Source organism: Nanorana parkeri, unplaced genomic scaffold (genome assembly GCF_000935625.1).
Source record: "Nanorana parkeri isolate BGI_ZX_2015 unplaced genomic scaffold, ASM93562v1 scaffold499, whole genome shotgun sequence".
NCBI classification, from domain to species: Eukaryota; Metazoa; Chordata; class Amphibia; order Anura; family Dicroglossidae; genus Nanorana; species Nanorana parkeri.
Window position 1 is genome coordinate 562,431 of NW_017306767.1, and position 21,965 is coordinate 584,395.

A 21,965-nucleotide genomic window follows, 5' to 3' on the forward strand; every position below is an offset into this window, starting at 1 on the left:
CGCGGAGGAAGGGGGCGGTGGGGGGTGGGGTGTATTATTATCAGTAAAACAAACCTTGTATGAATTTAAATCCATAAAAAGCATGGCAATAAAGAATTGATACAAAATCGTAGTTTCCTGTTAAGACATGTGGCTTTCCTATGTGCATACAAAGTTTAGAGGTTTTTTTTTAATTTAAAGTTTTATTTGTTTTCAAGAAGACAAAAAAAAGAAAAGAAAAAGAAGAAAGTGACAAAGCGATTGTGAATTAGCCTCGAGTTTGCTTAGTTAACATATAGTGAGAAAATGTGCAAGTCAATCTGCTCTTTTCCCTTTTTAGCTGCCAAGATGATATGCAGAGCCAAAGTGAAGGGACATGCAGCCCGTCCTGGCAGGATTCTTACTAACTAGGCTCTTTTTTAGAAATTAATTCTTTAATGGTTTGAAAATACAGAGATTCCGAAAATTTCCTCTGCAGCACAGAGTTCTATTATTCAAGCAACATTCAGCACAAAAAGCTTCCCAAACCTCACAATAATATACCACGTCTGTAATAAAATGACAAACAAAAAGGTCAATTAAAGTGGCACTTCTGATCCGGCTTTTTTTTCTATACACAAAAGTAAATATTTATAAAACTAGTTCATGAAAAATAGAGCATGCAGCATCTTTTGCATTTGCAGTGGAACGGAATGCAGGCAAAGTTTTGCCACGCGTCCGATCGCACTGCGGGCAGGGGGGGCTCGGACGTGGTGCCATTGCAATCAATGCACTGCCACGCCCCCTCCTGCCCAGAACGCAGGGGGAAGCATTCGGTGTGAACAAGCCCTAAGTGCCTGTTCACACTAGTTGCCGTGCATTCCGGCCCGATTCTGGCCAAAATACACTGCCTCGCATTGCAGCTGACTCATTTTTTAGTGGGGCAGGAGGGGGTGTGACGGGCCATTGAAGTGAATGGCACCGTAGCCACGCCCTCTGGCTGCAATGTGATCGCCCAAACGGGATCGCAGAGGCACATTGTGCTGGCGGTCCGGTGCGGTCAAAATAGTGCTTGCAGCATTTTGAGCACTCTTTTTTTTTTTTTACATAAATACGGATTTAGCCTTAATTGAGTGGAGAGGTGTTGGAACCTCTGCCAGTGATGGGAAATGTCCTCCTCTGTGACAGTAATACAAATCTCTACAAAATCTTATTGTTGTCTGTATGCAATGATTTCTCCTCACTTCCTGTCCAAGTAACAAGATCTCCACAAGAAAGTACAAACTGCAGGGAAAAAGTCTAACCCTTCTCTATCCCAAAAGAAACTGAATGGAAGTTACTTTAACCAGTTGTAGTAAAAAAAACAAAACCAAAAAAGAACCCCCTTCATCCTACACAGGGCACGTATCGTACAACCTGTCCTCCTGATCCTCTATTTGCAGCAATTCCCGGCTCTCAAAATGACAGCGGGAAGTTGCTGTGCAATTACAGAAGCTTAATCAGTTGCTGCTGTCAAAAAACTGACCGTCTGACACAGCGGGGGAATTATGAAAACTGGAGCAGACCGTTTTCTTATGGCAACCAATCAGCTTCTCTCTTTAGTTTGAATACTTTGTTTTTACTCATCTGCCAATCAAACGAATGAGCTTTGATCTGCATATGATATCAATATAAGCAATCCCACACACGCAAAAAAAAGTGTCCTTATTTAACCCCTTATTAACTCTAATTTAACCTAATTAGCCCTCATTACTCATTAGCTATTCTATTCCTGCTGCTTTTTTTTAGTTCCCTCTATTTTTCTAAACATTAATATTTAATTTTTTTAATTAAGCTTTGTTTTGATCAACTAATTTTTTTGTGTTGCATTGAAAAAAAAAAAAGGCCTGCAAAATAGAAAAATATGCCTTTTCTGCAAAACCGCTTTACCAGAAAAAAAAGCCTAACTTTCCCTAAAAAATTACATATGTATTACTTTATCTTGCGTAATGACAACGTTGTTGCTGAATAAAAAGGTCCATGGCAGATATGGTAAAATTGTGCTGCACCCCCTGTGTGCAGGTGTGAGAGTTGAAGTGGTTAAAGAGAATTTCAGGAAATTATAAAAAAATTCCAAAACTGTTCAGCTCTAATGTGGGAGCTTGGCGAGAACCCAGTTTACCAACCCTGCGCACAACGGTCACTTACACCCCATGTGCCAAATTAGTTGCGGCCAGGACATTTTCCTCCTTGTAGTCGCATACACACACACACACGCTTCATTACCTCCTTCTGAAAATACTAGTTCCCTGGCTGTCACGGTGGACCCACGACAATCAGTGCTCACCTCTCTCCCCCTCTGCGTCCTGACATTTAATGAAGGTCAATAGACTTGCAGTCAGTGGAGCCCAGGAAAGAGGCTGCGGGGGACTGGTCTAGCTGCCCGGAAGGAGCTGGCAGGACTGAGGATCAAGTAAGTAGGGCTGCAGCTTATTTTCATTAACAATTAGTCACCCGATAACTTTTTGATTAATCGATTAGTTGCATTAAAATATTCTCTCTCCCCTTACCAACTAATCGACAAAAAGGATAGTTGACGACTATTCTCATAATTGATTATCGATCGATTAGTTGGTTGCAGCCCTACATGTAAGTAAATCTGCTTTATTTGAGCCCCACAGATAAAGCAAGAATTTAATTCTTGCAGTGCGGGGGTATGTTTGTGACTTTCCCAATCTTCTTCGATCTGCATTCTTGTTTCAGCTGAGACACAAAGTATTGAAGCCACGATATCATGAAAACCATGCAGCTAGCATTTTAAAAAGGTCAGCAATGGCAGCCTTAACATTTGTTTCAAAACGGGTTTCTTTTAAGTGTTTCCCAAAAGCAACAAAAACTGACCATTTCCAAACCCCATGTACAGACCACAGTATTGATAAGTAGCTGCAACCAGATGACCGCTTCTGTATTTTTAAAATTGCTCAACTAAAAGTGACGGTGAAGGTTATAAGTTCCTCAGAGTAAAGTTGGCTGCACACGGCCCAGTAAAAGGAATTAACGTGACTGACTTAAACAGTTCATGTGACAACCGTGTCACGCAGCGGTGCAGTAATAAATGCTTCTGTCAGAAGTGATAATTATTGCACAGAGAAGCATTACTAAAAATCCTTTTGCAGCCGTTATCTGGTTTTGTGGAGAAGAGTGATCAAAGCTTTCGCCAGGTTTAGAACATTCACTCGCTGGACACGCTTAGGAGACGTCTGCGGCAGGTCCCAGCAAAGCGTGTGCCATGTTTTACATACATCTGTCAGTCAATGGTCACCACATTGTATACACAGAACCACCTCTGATAGAAGCATAAATCTATAAACCAGCATTTTGTTTAGAAAATGGGAAATGTGAAAGCAAATTTGCTGAGATTCAGTCCAAGAAAGAAATCCCCCGGGATGTATCCACAATAAGAAAAGTATACATCCAGGTAGCGGGATAGCATTAGGCTTACACAACTACGAATCAAAACAGGAAATGTAAAAATAGCTCTGTTCAATAACTGGAGGAAAATCAATTCCTTCCCAAGTCGTGTCAATACCGGAGAGAAAATAAAATGCTTTATAAAAACACACAGAGCCATCATCCACTACTGAGGTCTCAGATTGTGAACCATTTACTGTGATCAGCTTACATCATGTTGTCTCCAATGTATGTAGATCTGTATGTGGTCTCCATAAGGGATAGTTGTAGGCCAAAATGTAATTAGTCCATGCAAGGGGAAAGTCAATAATACCAGGATTGGTTTGTCAGCTACATGGAATGGAAAATGTGGTCATACAGGGTAGGTATGCAACTACGATATATATAGATAGATAGATAGATAGATAGATAGATAGATAGATATATATATATATCGGTATCGAGCACCAATATTTTTTTTTCCGGTTGTGGGCGACTCCGTGACTGCATGACAATTGTTGCGCGGTCACGGATCGCCCAGGTGCGAACCTGACCTCCCACCTAGGCGATTTAGCCGCGCAATATTGCACAGAGTCAATGGAAGCTGTTCACACCTTTGCAATTTGTCACACAGTAGAAATCGCCTGTCACGCAAAAAGGTGCAGGAGCTATTTTCAGACGATTGTCATACGGTTTGGGTCCCATAGACAACTTTACGCATTGAAAACCGTGCAGTTCTCCAAAAAAAATTGCACAAAGAAAAACTACAGCGGTACCTTGGTTCACAATCTTAATTCGTTACACGATTCTGGTCGCGAACCGAACCAAACTGCAATGAGACCGCGATTCAGACTAGAGGACACGTGTCAGAGCAGAGAAGATGGCTGCGGCTGTGTTCGTCACCCGATGTGGAGTTTGCGGCGAACGGAAGCAAAATGTTGCCGAACTTCTTTTGCGAATCAAATTGTTCGTGAAGAGAAGCGTTCGTGAACTGAGGTACCACTGTACCTTCCTTGTACGCATTGTTTCTGTTCTAAGGCTGCAGAACGCTGCACCGCGCTGACTGACTTGGCAGTTATATTACGTTAGCGCATTTCCTGCACACATTATTATCTGAATGTAAAAGAATTCTTAGGTGAAGGTGATGTTTAACTAGATGGTCCAGGGCAGCAATGTCATTTACAGGAGGTGCAAAAGTATAGAACACATAATAAATCAGCATTCACATCAGCTGTCACAGGTCACACACACAAAAATGTAAACAATGCCATTTGAATCATCAGCCTTATTGAATTAACAGCACAAGGAAGCTAAAAATAATGATTTCAAAGAACTTCCAGCGCACAGCAAGAATGTATTTGTATTTCCAAAAGCGGGCATTATCAGGATATTTGTGGGTGTTGAAAGCATTTTCCTTCAGGAACATACATTACAATGCAGAGTTCAGCTATCTTGCTGGCAGTGCTGCTGCAACTCTGTGAACTGTCTGTGCTTTTGAAACCTTCTTTTTATTGTGAAGGAAATGATGGGGCATCTTTTGACTAGAGCTGAAACACGACAGCCGTCAAAGGCTGCACCGGCAGAGCACATGGTCTCACAGAGGAAGTGGCCAGGAGGAGAAAAAAAAAATGAATGTATGAGCTCCAAAAAAAAAAAGACTAAGCAAGCAGCCAATCTGTGTGTATAGAAATCCAAGAATATTCACGGCATAGATATCCTACAATAGCAAGAAGCAAGGTCATATAAAGATCCCTTCTACAATAGCAAGGACAGTCTGGAATGTCACATCATCTGTTAAAAAAAGGACATCGTTACTGTAACTCTGGATTTCAATGGAAGTCAGGAAAATATAAATGATTCTCAGACAAAAAGGAAAAAAAAAAAACAAGTCAGGATGACGCAGGATTCTGCAAGTACACATTGTACTCGTGATACTTGGTTTGACCAAAACTCCCCCACCCATGGCTTGATTCCCCACAAGGCCACAGCCGATACTAATACTAGTATACCAAAGACCGATACTGGCCCTTGAAATTTTTTAGGAAGTTTGGTTGCCTGAGGTCCTGAGCTCGCTGGTGACCTCTGGCAGCTGTCTTTGATAGTGCCGGTCCGGCTGCATATTGCCTTCTTGGCGCAGCACAGGACATCCCTACACCCAGCACCACAGCCCAGGAGCCCGGAGCCCAACCAATCAGCCCAAGAGAGCCACATGCAGAGTCACGGAGAGCCGTGCAAGCATCGATTATAAATCTATAAACAAAGCAACCTTTGTGAAAAGGAGCAGAGAGCGTCACTTTCTGTAAAAAATATCAAAATATAAATTTTTCATACGTATAGGAGAACTACTGGGAAAGTAAAATGTACTCTTCCCAATACTTTTGAGCTGATGTGTGACATCTGCAGTGCCACATGTCGGCTCTATAGCTCGAGAACTGAGCGATCACATAACACTTATTGCTCAGCTCATGGCTTCTCCCTGCAAAGAGCCGTGACCGTCAGTCATCACTCCTCACAGGGATTCCCCCCTCCCCTCTCTAATCCTCCGGAGCTCATTGGAGGGACAGACAGGGGAGGGGGCGGGCACAGCTGGCTCTGGCTCTAGAGAGGAAGAACAATCTGTCAATCAGGCAGCAGGGTGGATCCTGACAATATTTTCGGGATCTTTCCTGACTGTAGTGCGGCTCTGCGCCGTCAGCACATAGCGGGTTATATGCTGACTTTGGGTCACAGGAGGACTTTAGTAATTGTACTCCTGTAACCAAAAAGAGAACTAAAGCCAAAAAAGATTTGGCTATATAGTTATCTTTTAAAATATTTACCTATTTTTGTTCAGCCCTAAACCTCAGAAAAGAAAATATGTGCAAAACAAAATAATTTCCCCTTAACTGCCCCTCCAGCACCACCGGGGGCACTCTTCTTGTGTAAACATACATGTGCCACACGTGACAATATTGAGACGTCCTGATAGGTTAATCGTGCCCCAGGCAATGCATTGTGGGATAGGAATAAGGTACATGTACATGTACATTCTCCACTACCAGGAAGTGAAGACACAGCAGGGAAGGTCCTCAGACACTGCTGGAGGATCTCTCGCGCTCAGCGATCTGGTTCTGTTGTTACCTTTAGTTTTCTCTGCAGAAATGTTGTTCTGTAGTTTAAAGGTTTTCCATTATCCTTTAACTGTAAAGCAGCAGATCTAAAACACGTGCACATGATCATTACAATAAAAGATTATATCACTGCAGACTTGGCAAACGACTATGATCTTTTGTGAAGAACACGACCCTATTATGGTGGCCATAGACTAGCAGATGTCGCACCCGATAGCAACACGGCAGTCTCCATGATACGCAGCAGCTTGCCCAAGGGACAGAAGAAAACACAAGCATTGTGATCCTTCCCTCTCCTCATGAAGGGATGCAATTGCCTCAGTCACATAGATTTTCCAAGTTGCAAATCTCTGCGTGCAAAGGACAAAAAATAAATATATATATATATATATATATCTTTCAGCGCGATCTTCTCCCAGGCATCACACTGGACTGCTGAATTGGGGACAGAATCTGAATTACCATCAGCCTATGGCTGATCTGATGTCTGTGAAAATGTCAGCACCATATCTTAGGGTTCGGAAATGGAGGAAGGGGCAAAACAACCCCCAATACTGATAAATAAAGCGTGTGTTTGGATGCTGCATATGAAAAAGTAGATCACCAGCACTCAAAAGATATCATTTGAAATCTGTGTACATTTATTGATGTGTAAATGTGTGGCTATCTATAAAAAAATACCTCAAGGCAACTGGACTTGCTGTATTTTTCTTGAAGACATTTCACTGGTTATCCAACCAGCTTTCTCAATTCGGAACTCAATTCTGAATTAAGAAAGCTGGTTGGATGACCAGTGAAACGTCTTCAAGAAAAATACAGCAAGTCCAGTTGCCTTGACTTATTGTTTTACAGATATGCCATGACCTGGATAAAATGAGAACCTTCACAGACATATCTGACTTATGATTTTCTGTTTGCCTGAAGAAGGGACCACTAGGTTTGCGAAACGTTGATTTGCAATGTGACGCTACTACAGTCAATAAAGAGATTGACTTGATGTCTATCTGGAGTGTGAGTGACTTTCCAAACGATTTTTATCTGATATATGTGACGCTATACATCAATATATGTACAAAAAGATCTAAAACAATATCTTTCGAGTGCTGGTAAGCTACTTTCTCAAGCTTGAATTCACATGGCGCCATCCGTGTTTATCACTACAAGCGCCACATCTGCTACAGGTTATAGACGCTGAAAGGAGCGCAGGGGACACATCCGTACACTAGATGCTGTATATGGCTTCTTCTGTGTGCAAAATCTGTCAGTACACTGATGCCATGCTAGCGGTTTACACTGTAACAACCATCGCAAACTTTATTTACTCAAAGCACCAACGGCATACTCAGCTTTGGCGCAAAATACACTTCATCAGCTCTTAAAATGAGTTACTTCATACATTCACTGACTGGAGCAACATAATAGCATTGATTTACACATACGTAAAACAAGCAGCTGAATGGATGAAAGCAAGCACGTAATCATTGATGAAGGATGATGGGGGGCGGGGGGAGAAGAATCTTCCATGTGTTACTTAAAACTACATGAAAACTACATGAATGGAATTAGCATGTAAAAGAGGAACTGAACAATATGCCTTCCACAATCTCATGCAAAGCTACTTGCTCAAGACGAGATTCACATTTTACATGAACAAAAGGACAATCCTCCATTAGTGTGTGAATATATATAATAAATTCCAACATATATGCATTTATAGTGATTTTGTTTCTTACGTTATAGGCAGCACCCTTTGCGGTTACATTTGTATCAGTACAAACTCGGGGCACATAAGTTTTTGTTCACTTTCCGGAAAAAAAAACCAAGTACAAAATTAATTCAAGGCTTGCATAACTGCCCCCTGTGAAGCTCGCGCTCGCCATATCGTGAAGTGGGCGTGAAGGTTTGTTTCACAGAATACACAAAGCTGGAGGAGTTCTGCAGAGGAAAAGTGACTATCTTGGCTCCATTGTGACTGCCATTGTGTCAAGCAAAAAACAAAAAATCATAAAAACATAAAATCAATCCAAAAAGTTAACTGTTCCTTTAGATCTTCTTGTAGAGAAGATGCAACAAAACGTATGAAAAGGTTAACAAGGTTTTCAAATGTAAACATGAGAGCGGAGGGGACAATAAAAGAAATTGGGGGGGGGGCAGGGATTTATCAAACTGGGGCAGTAAGAATATGGGAGTAGTTGCCCATGGGCTCATAAAAGGCCTCTTCAGAATAGTCCAATATTTTGTTCTTAGCCGTTCTTGGGTGCTTTTAGCTGTGTGTTTTCTGACATTGGGCTTTCTGACATTGGGCAGTATGTCACTCATGAAATCCTTGAGAGTCATTTCATCGTGTTTTACAGATTCAAGGCACCCCATGCCAGATGCTGCACAGCAGCCCCAAAACATAACTAAGCCTCCGCCATGTTTCACAGTTGTTATTGTGTTTTCTTTGAAAACTTCATTTGTTTTGTCTGTTGACATAGAGCTGATGGAACTTCCAAAAAAACCTCCAGATTTGTGTTATTTGTCTGAAGGACATTTTCCCAGAGACGTTGGGGGGGATTTTTATCAAAACTGAAGCAGTTGCTCATGGCAACCAATCAGCTTTAGTTTGTTCAGTTAAGCTTTGAAAATGAAAGAGAGAAGCTGATTGGTTGCCATGCACAGCTGCTCCAGATTCAGTCTGCTCCAGTTTTGATAAATTCCCTTCATTCCGATTACACACGAGGCCTCATTCACACCTGAGCGACATCAAACATGTGCATTTTCAGCGCATTTTGTGTAGCACATTTGTACATGCGTAAAACTTGCATACGTAGTCGTATTTTTGCAAGCACACAGTGACCCATTGATGTGAATGGACAAACGCATGTTTTGCAAATTAGTACGATTGTAGTCCATCACAGGAGTGATCTTGGAGCGGTGACTACTTTACAGCACACACTGGGACCATGGGGTACCAAAGTAGCCCCCCTCCAGAAGGAAGGACAGTGTCAGCACCAATTCAGAGAATATTGGAGGATCTACAGCCGAGTGATACACAAATAAGATACATTTTGGTTAATAGTTGAGGTTCTTGAATGTATTTTGAAACTCAAAGGCCTCATTCACACTGCCACACGTATGCGCGCGTATTGTACCATATGCAACCTATGCAAATAAATGGCTCCATACACACAGCCGCGTATAGAGCCGTATATTTGCGTAGCGTATATATGCGCGAAAACAGAATGGAACAGAGATGCGTCCGGGGCAGCGTATTTACGCGCATATACGCGCGTACATGCGTACAACTCATAAAAAATTCCATTACGAGTGATGCATTCTGGGATTGCATATAGTGCACGCATAGACGCGTATATACGCAATATACAATTTTGCTTGCGTTGTGTGTGAATGAGGCCAAAAACACAGAACAGACCCGTACGCTGTCCTTGAGCAATGTAATGAGTGGGAATGATGAAGTGGAAGTGTCGCCCATAGCAACTAGGTTTCACTTTATGTTTTTATTTCGCGATGGAAAATAGAAAATGAAAGCCGATTGGCTACCAGAGGCCATGGCCATGTTTTGACGGCTTTAGCTTGTTATAATTATGACCAATCGACTGTAGTTGGGTAGGTAGGTCGGCAATTTGTCGGGTGGACAAATTAACATGGAATTCAGGAGCCAGAAGGATTTTTTTTTTTTTTTGGCTCCATTAAAAACGAGAGAGAACCTCAAACATTAGGAGGTGCCCGATGCAATTTTTGAGAAGCATTGGCTATCTGACTCCTGGGATTGATCCACCCCTGAGGTTGGTAGAGAGACATACAAATAAACAGGTTTGCAAACATTTTTGTATGAATCATTTTAAAAAACATTTCTCTTACTGGCTGCCCTGACGCACTTATCTTACAATGCGGAGTTGTGCAATCATGATTCATTCAAATGCTGAAGAGCTTAAGTCCCAGTAGACACACAAAGGAACCCGTACAGGGTAAGTCAAAGAGCAAAAGACGGCACAGAATCCCCCATAACCAATCAGATTTCTAGTATATTTCCAGATTTGCAGCCAAACTGGGATAACAACTACTTTATATTTGGTACATGCTTCCATTCACATAGCATAATATTAAAATAATGCTCCATACCTATTTACAGGCAGGGGGGCTGGGGTGCTACGCTTGCCCCCCTATAGGCAGGGGTTTCTGGCGAGTAATGCGTGCCATAGGCAGGGGGCCTGGGAAGTAACGCGTGCCACCTATAGGCAGGGGAGCTGGGAAGCTACGCGTGCCACCTATAGGCAGGGGAGCTGGGAAGCTACGCGTGCCATAGGCAGGGGAGCTGGGAAGCTGTGCTTGCCAACTATAGGGAGGGGGGCTGGGAAGCTACGTTTGCCATAAGCAGGCTGCTGGGGAGCTGCGCTTGCCACCTATAAGCAGGGGCCTGGGGAGCTGCGCTTGCCACCTATAAGCAGGGGCCTGGGAAGCTACGTTTGCCATAAGCAGGCTGCTGGGGAGCTGCGCTTGCCACCTATAGGCAGGGGCCTGGGGAGCTACGCTTGCCACAGTTAACCTTGTCTGTACCGTGCTGGAAGATTTCATTATCTGTTGTAAAATAGATGTGCACAGTCTGCTCAAACAAAGGGTTAAAGATATCAAGGTTTGGGTGGTGCATTGTATGATAATTCACTGCCCCTCAATATGTCTCATCTCCACCTTGCCAACTATTCTAAGCAATAAAAGCTGCCTATAGTGTCATGTATAAATCTGCTCCAAAGAAACAACTAGAAACGAAGAAACATTTGTTTGAATTGCGTTTAGGCCGTGTGAGTCTTTCAGCTTGATGAAATAGGATGAGTAAACAATGAACGCTGCCCGGGTTCCTGCCGTTTGCACATGGCTCCTCGCTGCGCTGCGTTGGCCTAGCAGTTCCTGATCAGCAGGAGGAGTCTTGGGCACCCTGCTGCCGTCCACAGATGAAGCAGTTGCAGGATGAGAAGGCTTTCTGTGAGTTGTAGTTCCACAAACCCATGGTAATGCAGAGCCGGGATACTATTACCTTTATCAATTTTTTACTTAAACACTATTGTAATAAAACTTTAAAAAGCTCTGGTCTCCTGTGAAACCCCCTCTGATGTCATGCCATCCAGTGCGGTCACAGGAACAGTTCAGCTATGCCATATAATGAAAGGAAGAGTTTGCAGAGAACACGATCATGTGCTCCAGCAGCCTGGGTGGCACGTTTGCAGAACACGTTTTTCTAGCCTGCTATACTTTATCTGAACTGTAGGTGAACGCAGAGATCCATCCCTATTAATATGCAAAAAAAAAACATCTTCCGTGAGGCCTTTTCATTTGTACCTGGTATGGCCACTTCCTCGATATGCACATAGAACAACAAAATAATATTTGTGTCCTTTATCCATTACAAACGGCAACATACCGGCTTTACAAAACACAGCTTACATGGGAGCAGAACCACAAGAATAAGCCCTCTGCACCTCACCTTACAACCCAAGTAAATGACAGGCAAAGCACACAAGTATGGACAGGTCCTTTAAATGGTTTAGGTAGGCTCCTGCGAGCTACCACCCCCATTCATGTATGTCAGAGACGTCATCGGAAAGGATTTTCAATCAGTAGTTCTGGGCTCTGCCTATAGCCAAGGGGGCGGGAATTAAAAAGTGTCACTTATGGCTGGACTCGCTCGTTGCCACACACTGGAGATAAATACACATTTTAAGGGCAGGTTTACACCAATTTCCGGACCAGATGTGGTCCGGAAAATGGTGTGAACCTGACCCGCAGTTCCATTGCATTCCAGACCAGACAAAATGAAACATGCAGTGTTTTTCTGGTCTGGAATGGACTGCGCTGGTGTGAACAGAGGCCAGAAAGAGCATAGGAACACATTAGGATGCATTTTGGGTCCGGAAACAATCTGGTCCGGAGATGATCTGGACGTGGTGGGAATGGGCCTTAAAGAAGAACTCCGGGCAACATAATTTAGGCTGAGTGCACACCTAGGTGACACCCCACCACCCGCAGCTGTTTTAGCCGCGATCCGCCTAGCACGACTGGGGTGCCATTGGAATATAATGGCACCCACAGAGCGATCGGTACACACCTGGGCGACTCCTGACCATGCAGCAATCCGCGGGAAATCGTGCACGATTGCTGCACGGTGGGGTGTCACCTAGGTGTGCACCAGCCCTTATGAATGCTTGAAGGAGGGGCTACCACAGCACTGCAAGGGTTAACTGCTTGTTTTGGTTAAGGGCCTATCACACCACATCCAGATCATCTCCAGACCAGACCATTTCCGGACCCAAAATGCATCCCAATGCTATTTCTGGCCTCTGTTCACACCAGCGCAGTCCGTTCCAGGCCAGACAAATACTGCATGTCTCATTGTGTCTGGTGTGGAGTGCACTGGAACGCATAGAAACTCATCAAAAACGCATGGAACACATGAAAGCCCATTTTAAGCACACAAAAAAAGCTCCGGAACACGGCAAAAAATTGTGATGCACTGCGTTCCAGGTCTGGTCCAGAAAATGGTGTGAACCTGCCTTAAGGAGGAAAATACTTTTTTTTTTTTAAAGTAGTAGCGCTCCCTCTAGCTGGTCTCCCCCACTGCAGCGATGGCATATCCCTCGGCGCCTTCACATCCTATACACTGATTCAGGGACCTTAGACCGCTGGATCAGAGGGGGAGCAAGGTGGAAGGACCGGTCTTAAGAGCAAGCACGTTCAGAGGATCGGGCGAGTATAACTTTTTTATTTTCCTCCCAAGACCAAAACAAACACTTAACCCTTGCAGTCCGGGGGCAGCCCCAACTTCAAGGGTTAATACAAACTGTGCGCAGAGATCTTCGAGGGCAGATACTTAGTATCTACAGAACTGAAGCATGTGAGCTAAACCAGTCTGATACACTCAGCTCAAATCTTTTCAACATGAGATCCAACCAAACCTTTACTACAATGCCAAGATTAGTATTAGTGTTGCAAAATGTAAAGTTCAACTTCAAAATTCTAAAGGGCGGACATTTCTGGTACTGAAGACTGGTCACCGCTGCTCCCGGAAGTGTTACAAATCTCCCCTAAAGTTAGAAGTGCTTACATCAGCGCAGCCTGGAGTCCGGTCTGCGGGTCACCACGGTCTGTTACGGCCCACGCACATAGCCACCGCACAGACTGCACGGCAAAGTGCTCATGGGAATTGCAGGCCTGTGAGGCAGAACTACACCCCTGGAATGCAACATACAGATCCCTATCAGGGATTGCTGAACTTTACCATGGCATGTAGAGATGTCAGCAGGGCTACAAATTCTGTTTTCTGACCACAGACCTGATGACTTTTTTTTTTTATGCAGTTCATAATGGGAAGAGGGTGGACGAGGCAAAATAAAGATCTCAGAGCTCAGGGACACCATATTCCATGCGTTTGGCTGCTTATAAATGTGACTTCAAGCTCTGTGCAGACTTGCAAAAAGGCGGGGAGCCAGTAACAGGAACCATGGGGATTCTGGGAAATTATGGAGTGCCGATACCATGATTGCATGGAAGGAATATCCAAATTTTTGGCGGTTGCAGAAAGCTACACCTGGCTGCCGACTGGCATGGAAATCTATTTAAAAAAAAAAGATTAAACTACGACAAAACATATGTATAGCTGTCATCCAGGATGATCCGGCATTTCTCTTTTAAAAAAAAAAGAAAGTTCTCTGCTGCCATAAAACAAACTTTCGTTCTGCAACAGTCACATTCCGCTGCAGGTTTGATGGCCGCGGGGCACGCAGTATAGTACCTAAATAAAAATCTAAAATACGAGTATGAAATCATGTTCTGTAAACCATATGTGCATAAAGAGGTCTCCTCGTGGTTTAGGTGGTACCCTCCGGCTGAAGGGTCGGAGTTGCCTTAAGGTACTTAAGGCAACTCCGACCCTTCAGCTGTTGTGGAACTACAAGTCCCATGAGGCATTGCGTGATTCTCACAGCCACAGGCATGATTCTCAGAGACAGATGCATCATGGGATTTGTAGTTTTACCACAGCTGGAGCCGGGGAGGGGTGCACCCTTGCCTTGAGGGCAAATATATCAAATAAATTTGGTGCAACAAAATGGATACAAATGCTGCCCACAAAGGGGACAATAATCAGCAGTAAATATTCAAGCGCAAAGTAATACCCCACCAATGCCCGGCCCTGCGCTAGGCTGCTAGTACAGTTGGATAAATAATTGCAATATATTAGTAAGGATTATAATCAGACTTCTCAGGCTGCAGACGTTGCCTGATCATTATTAATGACAGTTTCTCCAGATTCAACATCAGTAATGACCATGATAGGAAGCTGCATCAATATTCATCAATAATCACACACTGTACAAGTTACAAGTGATGGCGGAGATATATATATATTTCAAACCATTACTACAGGATGTAGGGGAAGCTTGATCAATACAAAAATAATCTGAAAAAAAATCTGTCTAGATAGTAAGCGCAGCGACGATAAAGTTATTAGGCAATGAAAGCTCCATAAATGTATACATGTGTATTACTAAGTGATAATCTGCACAGACTGTACATTATACTCATCACAATGTAAACAGACTTCTGTATACCATATAACCAAACTTTCCATTTTAGATTAGAGTAGGAAAGGGTTAAAACCCATCCGTTTTGGGGTTTTTTTGCTGAGTGATTCCTGTAGGGGAGCTTTTGCCTTTACTTCCTGTGCTGGGGGGAGGTTTCCACTTTAATTCCTGCCCCCCCCCCCCACCCCCCAGGGAGGTTTCCCCTTTAATAGCCCCCGAGGAGGAGGTTCCCCTTTACTTCCAGCCCCCGAGGAGGAGGTTCCCCTTTACTTCCAGCCCCCGAGGAGGAGGTTCCCCTTTACTTCCAGCCCCCGAGGAGGAGGTTCCCCTTTACTTCCAGCCCCCGAGGAGGAGGTTCCCCTTTACTTCCAGCCCCCGAGGAGGTACATCTGCATACAATCTAGGTGCAGCACAGTTGATACATTTGCACAAACTGTGGAAGATCACAATTTCAAGATGACTAAATAACATTAATATTAATCTGCAGTCAGCGGGCGATCATGGAGATAATAACATTACCAGTAACAGGAGGTAATATCTACAAAGGCCGGAGGTGCAGCAGATCAGGACAATTACAAATAATACTAATAATAGAGCAGCAGATGAAGATAATTACAATAGTGCACATCAGCACTGATACTAACAAAATACTAATATTGGGGTGCAGAGGCAGCAGAAGAGAATAATTACAATATTACACATCAGTAAATCACAGTGATGTGCAGCGGCCGGGAGGTACAGCATACGATTGATCATTACAAATACTAATATTACCAATCATTACCGGCATTTCTATAGAGCCGTCAGCTTGTGCTTATAATCCAAGGTCCCCATCTCACACATTGAAAAGGGCCAATATAGACAGGAGCCAATTAACTTCCAGCATTTGGAGTGTGGGAGGAAACCAGTGTACCCGGAGGAAACCCACACAAGCACAGGGAGAACATAAACACTCCATGCAGATAGTGTCATGACTGGGATTCAAACCAAAGACCCCAGTGCTGCAAGGCAGCAGTGCTAACTACTAAGACGTTGTGAGACCCAATAATGAATACCAATACTAGGGTGCAGAAGAAAAGGAGGATAGTGTTGATCAGTTATGATCATAGCAATGTGCAGAGACAGGAGGTGCAGCAGATACTTGATTATTCCAAATGCCAATATTATATTAGGGTGCAGATGCATCAGAAGAATGCAAGGCCAATAGCACAGATAAGCAATGCGGATAGTAATGTGCAGGGGGTCAGATGACTGATCATTACAAATGCTATTAAGATTTAATATTAGGGTGCAGAAGATGAGGACAATAGTACATATGGTTTACGATGACAGCAACATGTAGGGGGTCAAGGGTGCAGCAGATGACTGATTATAAATAATAATATTGGGGTGCAGAGGACGACTATAGCACCGATCATTCACTATGACAGTAATGTGTAGAGATTAGGGGTGCAGCAGATGACTGATCATTATAAACATTAATACTGGGGTGCAGAGGATGACTATCGCACTGATCCTTCATGAGGAAAGTTATGTGCAAAGACTAGGGGTGCCGCAGATGACTGATCATTATAAAAAAATACTAATATTGGGGTGCAGAGGACGACTATAGCACCGATCATTAACTATGACAGTAATGTGCAAAGACTAGGGGTGCCGCAGAGGACTGATCATTATAAAAGTTAATATTGGGGTGCAGAGGACGACTATAGCACCGATCATTAACTATGACAGTAATGTGCAGAGATTAGGGGTGCCGCAGAGGACTGATGATTAGAACAAAAATATTGGGGTGCAGAGGATGAGTATAGCACCGATCCTTCACGACGACAGTTATGTGCAGACATTGGGGGTGTAGCAGATGACTACTTTTTACAAATATTTATCGGGGTACAGAAGAATAGAACAGATGTACTGATAAAGAATACTAATATTAGGGTGCACAGGATGGTAATGACAATGGTACCGATCATATTTGATGACAGGAATGAGGTCAGGGGTGCAGCAGAGGACCCATTATTACTAATATTAGGGTGCTTAAGAATATAAATACAAGGGAACATTTCATTCATGGTGGTAGTAATGTGCAGAGGTCCAGGTGGGGATGTAGCAGAGTACAAATAATAGTAATATTGGGGTGCACTTGAATATGACAATAGTACATATAAAAAGATAATTAGTCATGTGCAGAGGTCGGTGGTGCAGCAAAGTGATTATAAATTTAAAAAAATAAAGTAATTCCAATATTGGGGTGCAGATGATAATAATGGCAATGGTACAGGTCAGCAATGATCAATGTGATGTACACAGGTCGGATGTGCAGCAGATGACTGATCATTGCAAATAATACTATTGGGGTGCAGAAGAAGATAATGACAATAGTACATATCGGTAATTGGAACCAATGTGCAGAGGTCGGGGGTGCAGCAGATGATCATTACAAATAATACTGATATTGGGGTGCAGAAGATATTATTGGCAATGGTATAGGTCAGCAATGATCAATGTGATGTGCAGAAGTCAGATGTGCAGCAGATGATCATTATAAATAATACTGATATTGGGGTGCAGAAGAAGATAATCGGTGAAGTAAGTAATCTGCAGAGGTCGGGGGGTGTGCGGCGGATAATTATTATAAATTAAAAATAAGTCTAAATATTAGGGTGCATAGGATGATAATGACAACCTTATAGATGGGAGTATTGTTATCAGGATGATGAACAATCATTACAAACAATAACACTAATATTGGGGTGAAGGTTATAATAGCAATAGTACAGATCAGTAAGGTTTGAGGTGCAGCAGATGATTGATCATTATACAGAATGATATTGGGGTGCAGAGGATGATGATTACAATGGTACAGGTCAGCAATGATCATATTATGGCGCACAGGTCGGATACGCAGCAGATGACTGATCATTATAAATAATACAAATATTGGGGTGCAGAGGATGATGATGATGACGACAATAGGGTAGGTAACCGATGATCATATTATGGGGTACAGGTCGGATGCGCAGCAGATGACTGATCATTATAAATACAAATATTGGGGTGCAGAGGATGATGATGATGACGACAATAGGGTAGGTAACCGATGATCATATTATGGGGTACAGGTCGGATGCGCAGCAGATGACTGATCATTATAAATACAAATATTGGGGTGCAGAGGATGATGATGACAATGGGGTAGGTCAGCAATGATCATATTATGGGGCACAGGTCAGATGTGCAGCAGATGACTGATCATTATAAATGATACAAATATTGGGGTGCAGAGGATGATAACAATGGTATAAGTCAGCAATGATCATATTATGGGGTACAGGTCGGATGCGCAGCAGATGACTGATCATTATAAATACAAATATTGGGGTGCAGAGGATGATGATGACAATGGGGTAGGTCAGCAATGATCATATTATGGGGCACAGGTCAGATGTTCAGCAGATGACTGATCATTATAAATAATACAAATATTGGGGTGCAGAGGATGATGATGACAATGGGGTAGGTCAGCAATGATCATATTATGGGGCACAGGTCGGATGTGCAGCACATGAGTGACAGGAGCAGCAGAAGTGTGCAGCAAGTGCTGCGGAGTTCGAGGCTACCACCGAGCCTGCAACAACAAGGCACAACTTACCCGGGTCGAAGTCTGGCACCACCGCCTGGTACTGGGTGCCCACCCTCATGCCACCGCCACCTGAGAGACACATAAAGAAGAAAATGGGGTCAGATTTTATAAGGTGTTGACCCCCTATAGGTGAGGGAAGGGAGACGTGACAGTTCGAGGCTACCACCTGACCTACCCTGCTCATCATCGCTGGACGAGGTCGAGCTGCCTTCCTCCCACGAGTTGCTGGCGTGCCCGTTGGGGGCCAAACTTTTGCTGCTGGCGGCGTTGCCCCTGCCTCTCCTCTTGCCCGACACCTCCGCTGCCCCCTTCTCTATCATGGCTGGCAATGGAATGGTGGTGGCAAAAAGAAAAAAAAATGATAAAAATGGAGTCACGATTTGGAAGGAAGACATAAAGAATTGGAAGTGCTGAGGGACTACTTTTTTCCTCACTGGGGCGGAGGGATACACACAGGCGACTTCTTTATCCCTATCTATAATGAATAGGAAAAAAAGAGTGGAATGATTAATGGGATACAATGTAACAATAGTGGGGCAGTGGGTGCTGGGAGGGGGGTAAGTTTATTCTGGGGGGGTATATTAATTTTATTGTTACAGGTAGTGAAGCCAAAGCTGTGTATCAGACTTCCCCTGTGCTATAGGCAGGGCTGGGGAGTCATTAATCCAAAGGGGCAACTTGTGGAATGGATGCTTAGCGAGCCCTCAGCACAATGGGTACAATGTCCCCATTCTTTATATGAACCCCAAACCAGAAATGTTATAATATTGCGGCTTAACAGTCCTTAGATGTGGCGACTGCATCAGTTTCCCTGACAGTGACACTGTCCTAGGGTGACAACACTTACCATACTGTTATCTAATTAGGAGCAGCGTTGTCACCCTAGGTTATTCCCTTGATTCGGGCTACACATACCTCCCCCTCTCCTTATCTTTACTACAGAGGAGATCGCTTGAAACTGTGCAACAAAAAGTGTAGGTCATCTTTGCCTAGGAGCGGATTCAGGAAGTTGTGGGCTGCACACAAAAAAGGGATTTACCATTAAAAATAAAGAGCACACTGTCTGCAAATGAGTAAGAGGGAGGGAGAAGGAAGCAGAGGACAGGAAGTTCATCCCATGAGTGAAGGTCTGCTCTGAATGTGGTGGCTGCATTAGCTGATGCAGCTGCCACATTTAAAGCAGACGGTGGGTGTTGTCACCCAGGGACAGGAAGTGTGTTACTGGCAGGATCATCAGGTGGAAAGGAAAAGCTTTCATCTTCCTGTTTCATGACTTCTCTTCCTTTCTTGTCAGCAAAACACTTCCTGTCTGAGGGTGACAACGCTCCTTGTACTGTATTGAGCAGCAGCGTTGCCACCCTAGGCTGCTCCCTTGATTTGGGCTACAAATACCTCCCCCTCTTCTCAGCTTTATTGCAAAGGGAGGAGGGGCTTGAAATTGTGCAATACTTCCGCCCGAGGCAGGAAGGAGGGGGCAGCGGGTGGCCAATCGTACATCATCCTTGCCTAGGCCAGGAATCAGGAAGTCATGTGCTGCACAGGAAAAAAAAGGGATTTACCATTAAAAAAAAGCACAATGCAAATGAGTAAGAAGGAGGGAGCAGAGGAGAGGAAGTTCATTCCATGGGTGAAGGTGCACACTTCCTGTCAGAGGGTGGCAACACTCCTTGTACTCTATCTATTGAGGAGCAGTGTTGTCACCCTAGGTTGATATCCTTGATTTGAACTATAACCCCCCCTCATCTTCATTACATAGGGAGGAGGGGATGTGTAGTTCACAGAAGGCAGCTAATGTTGTATGTGGTTTCAGTTCGGCACACAGGAAGTGACAAGGACACAGGATTTCTCTCAGGATCCACAAGTGTTGTTCTGTATTCTGGAAATAGAAGATGAATGCAGCCACCTCTGAGCTTTTCCTTTCCTTTTCACCTGGTGACTCTGCCCGTAACACACTTCCTGTCAGAGGGTGACAACAGCCACCATGTGCTTTAAATGTGGCGGCAGCTTCCTTTCTTATGACTTGTCTTGCTTTATTTTCACCTGATGATCCTGCCAGTACCACACTTCCTGTCCTCTGGTGACAACACTCATCGTCTGATTTAAAAGTGGCGGCAGCTTCCTTTCTTATGACTTTTTCTTGCTTTATTTTCACCTGCTGATGCTGCTGGTAACACACTTCCTGTCCCAGGGTGACAACACTCACCATCTGATTTAAATGTTGCAGTTGCATCAGTTTCCTTTTTTATGACTTGTCTTCCTTTCTGTTCACCTAGTGACCCTGCCGGTAACACACTTCCTGTCCCCGGGTGACAACACCCACCGTCTGCCTTAAATGTGGCGGCAGCTTCCTGTCTTACGACTTATCTTCCTTTATTTTTACCTGGTAACGCTGCCGGTAACACACTTCCTGTCCCAGGGTGACAACACCCACCCCACAGTATCTATGCAGGAACAGCATTGTCACGCTCCCCTGATTTGGGCTACAAAACACACCCTCCTTTTTCTCTTCTCCTCATCTTTATGACATAGGGAGGATGAGCTGTGTAGTTCGCAGAAGGTAGTGTGGAAGGCAGATAACGTTTGAGATTTCAGGTCCCCGCACATAGGAAGTGACAAGGACCCCTGGATTTCTATCGGGATCACCGGGTACCTGCGGAAAAAAAGACGACGCTGGCGGCCACCACATCCAATATACATTGTTGGATCTCCTTGAATTATTCTTCCGGCGGTGATGAGTGACGGGTCTGCAGTCTAAGAGGTTCCGCAGCAGCTACTCTCGTTTAATCCCCTCCCCCACCCTGGCTCACGAAGAGGAAACAGGAAAACAATAGAACATCCCGGCGGCCGCGGTGATCCCGATTGGCCGGCTCCTTCGGGACACATCAGTTCTTGAAGAGGGACTTATTATAATAATTTGGCAATAGGGATTGGTCTCAGGTATTAGGGATTGGTCTCAGGTATGGGAGGTGTTGTCGCCGTATTGATCCCTACAGGCCGATGACAGGAGAACCTTCTGCTCCCTTTACTCCTGTATTACTAAAGAGGACCAGTCACCCAAATCTCCCCATAGTGCCGGGGGAGGGGGGGGTATGTGGAAATGATAGAACTGTGTGTAGTCACTCCATGGCACCCTGTTTATAGTTCCATGGCATTGCCCATGTGACCGGTCCTCTTTACAGTGACCCCCTTCCATGGACTTTCCGGTATTTACATATTCTTAACGAGCAGTAAATAAGCTTTAAAGACCAA

At 44.0% G+C, this 21,965-nt stretch overlaps 1 protein-coding gene across 1 annotated transcript in view; it reads right to left on the reverse strand.

The window, feature by feature from the left end:
- RCOR1 (REST corepressor 1) overlaps positions 1-19,077 on the reverse strand; it is a 41,229-nt gene extending 22,152 nt beyond the window's left edge. The window contains exons 1-2 of the mRNA XM_018561088.1: positions 18,892-19,077; positions 18,726-18,785 (exon numbers count right to left, since the gene is read on the reverse strand). Coding sequence (XP_018416590.1) covers positions 18,726-18,785; positions 18,892-19,036 — 205 coding nt within the window. The 5' untranslated portion in view covers positions 19,037-19,077. The remainder of the gene's footprint in view (positions 1-18,725; positions 18,786-18,891) is intronic.
- Between the last annotated feature and the right edge of the window lie 2,888 nt (positions 19,078-21,965).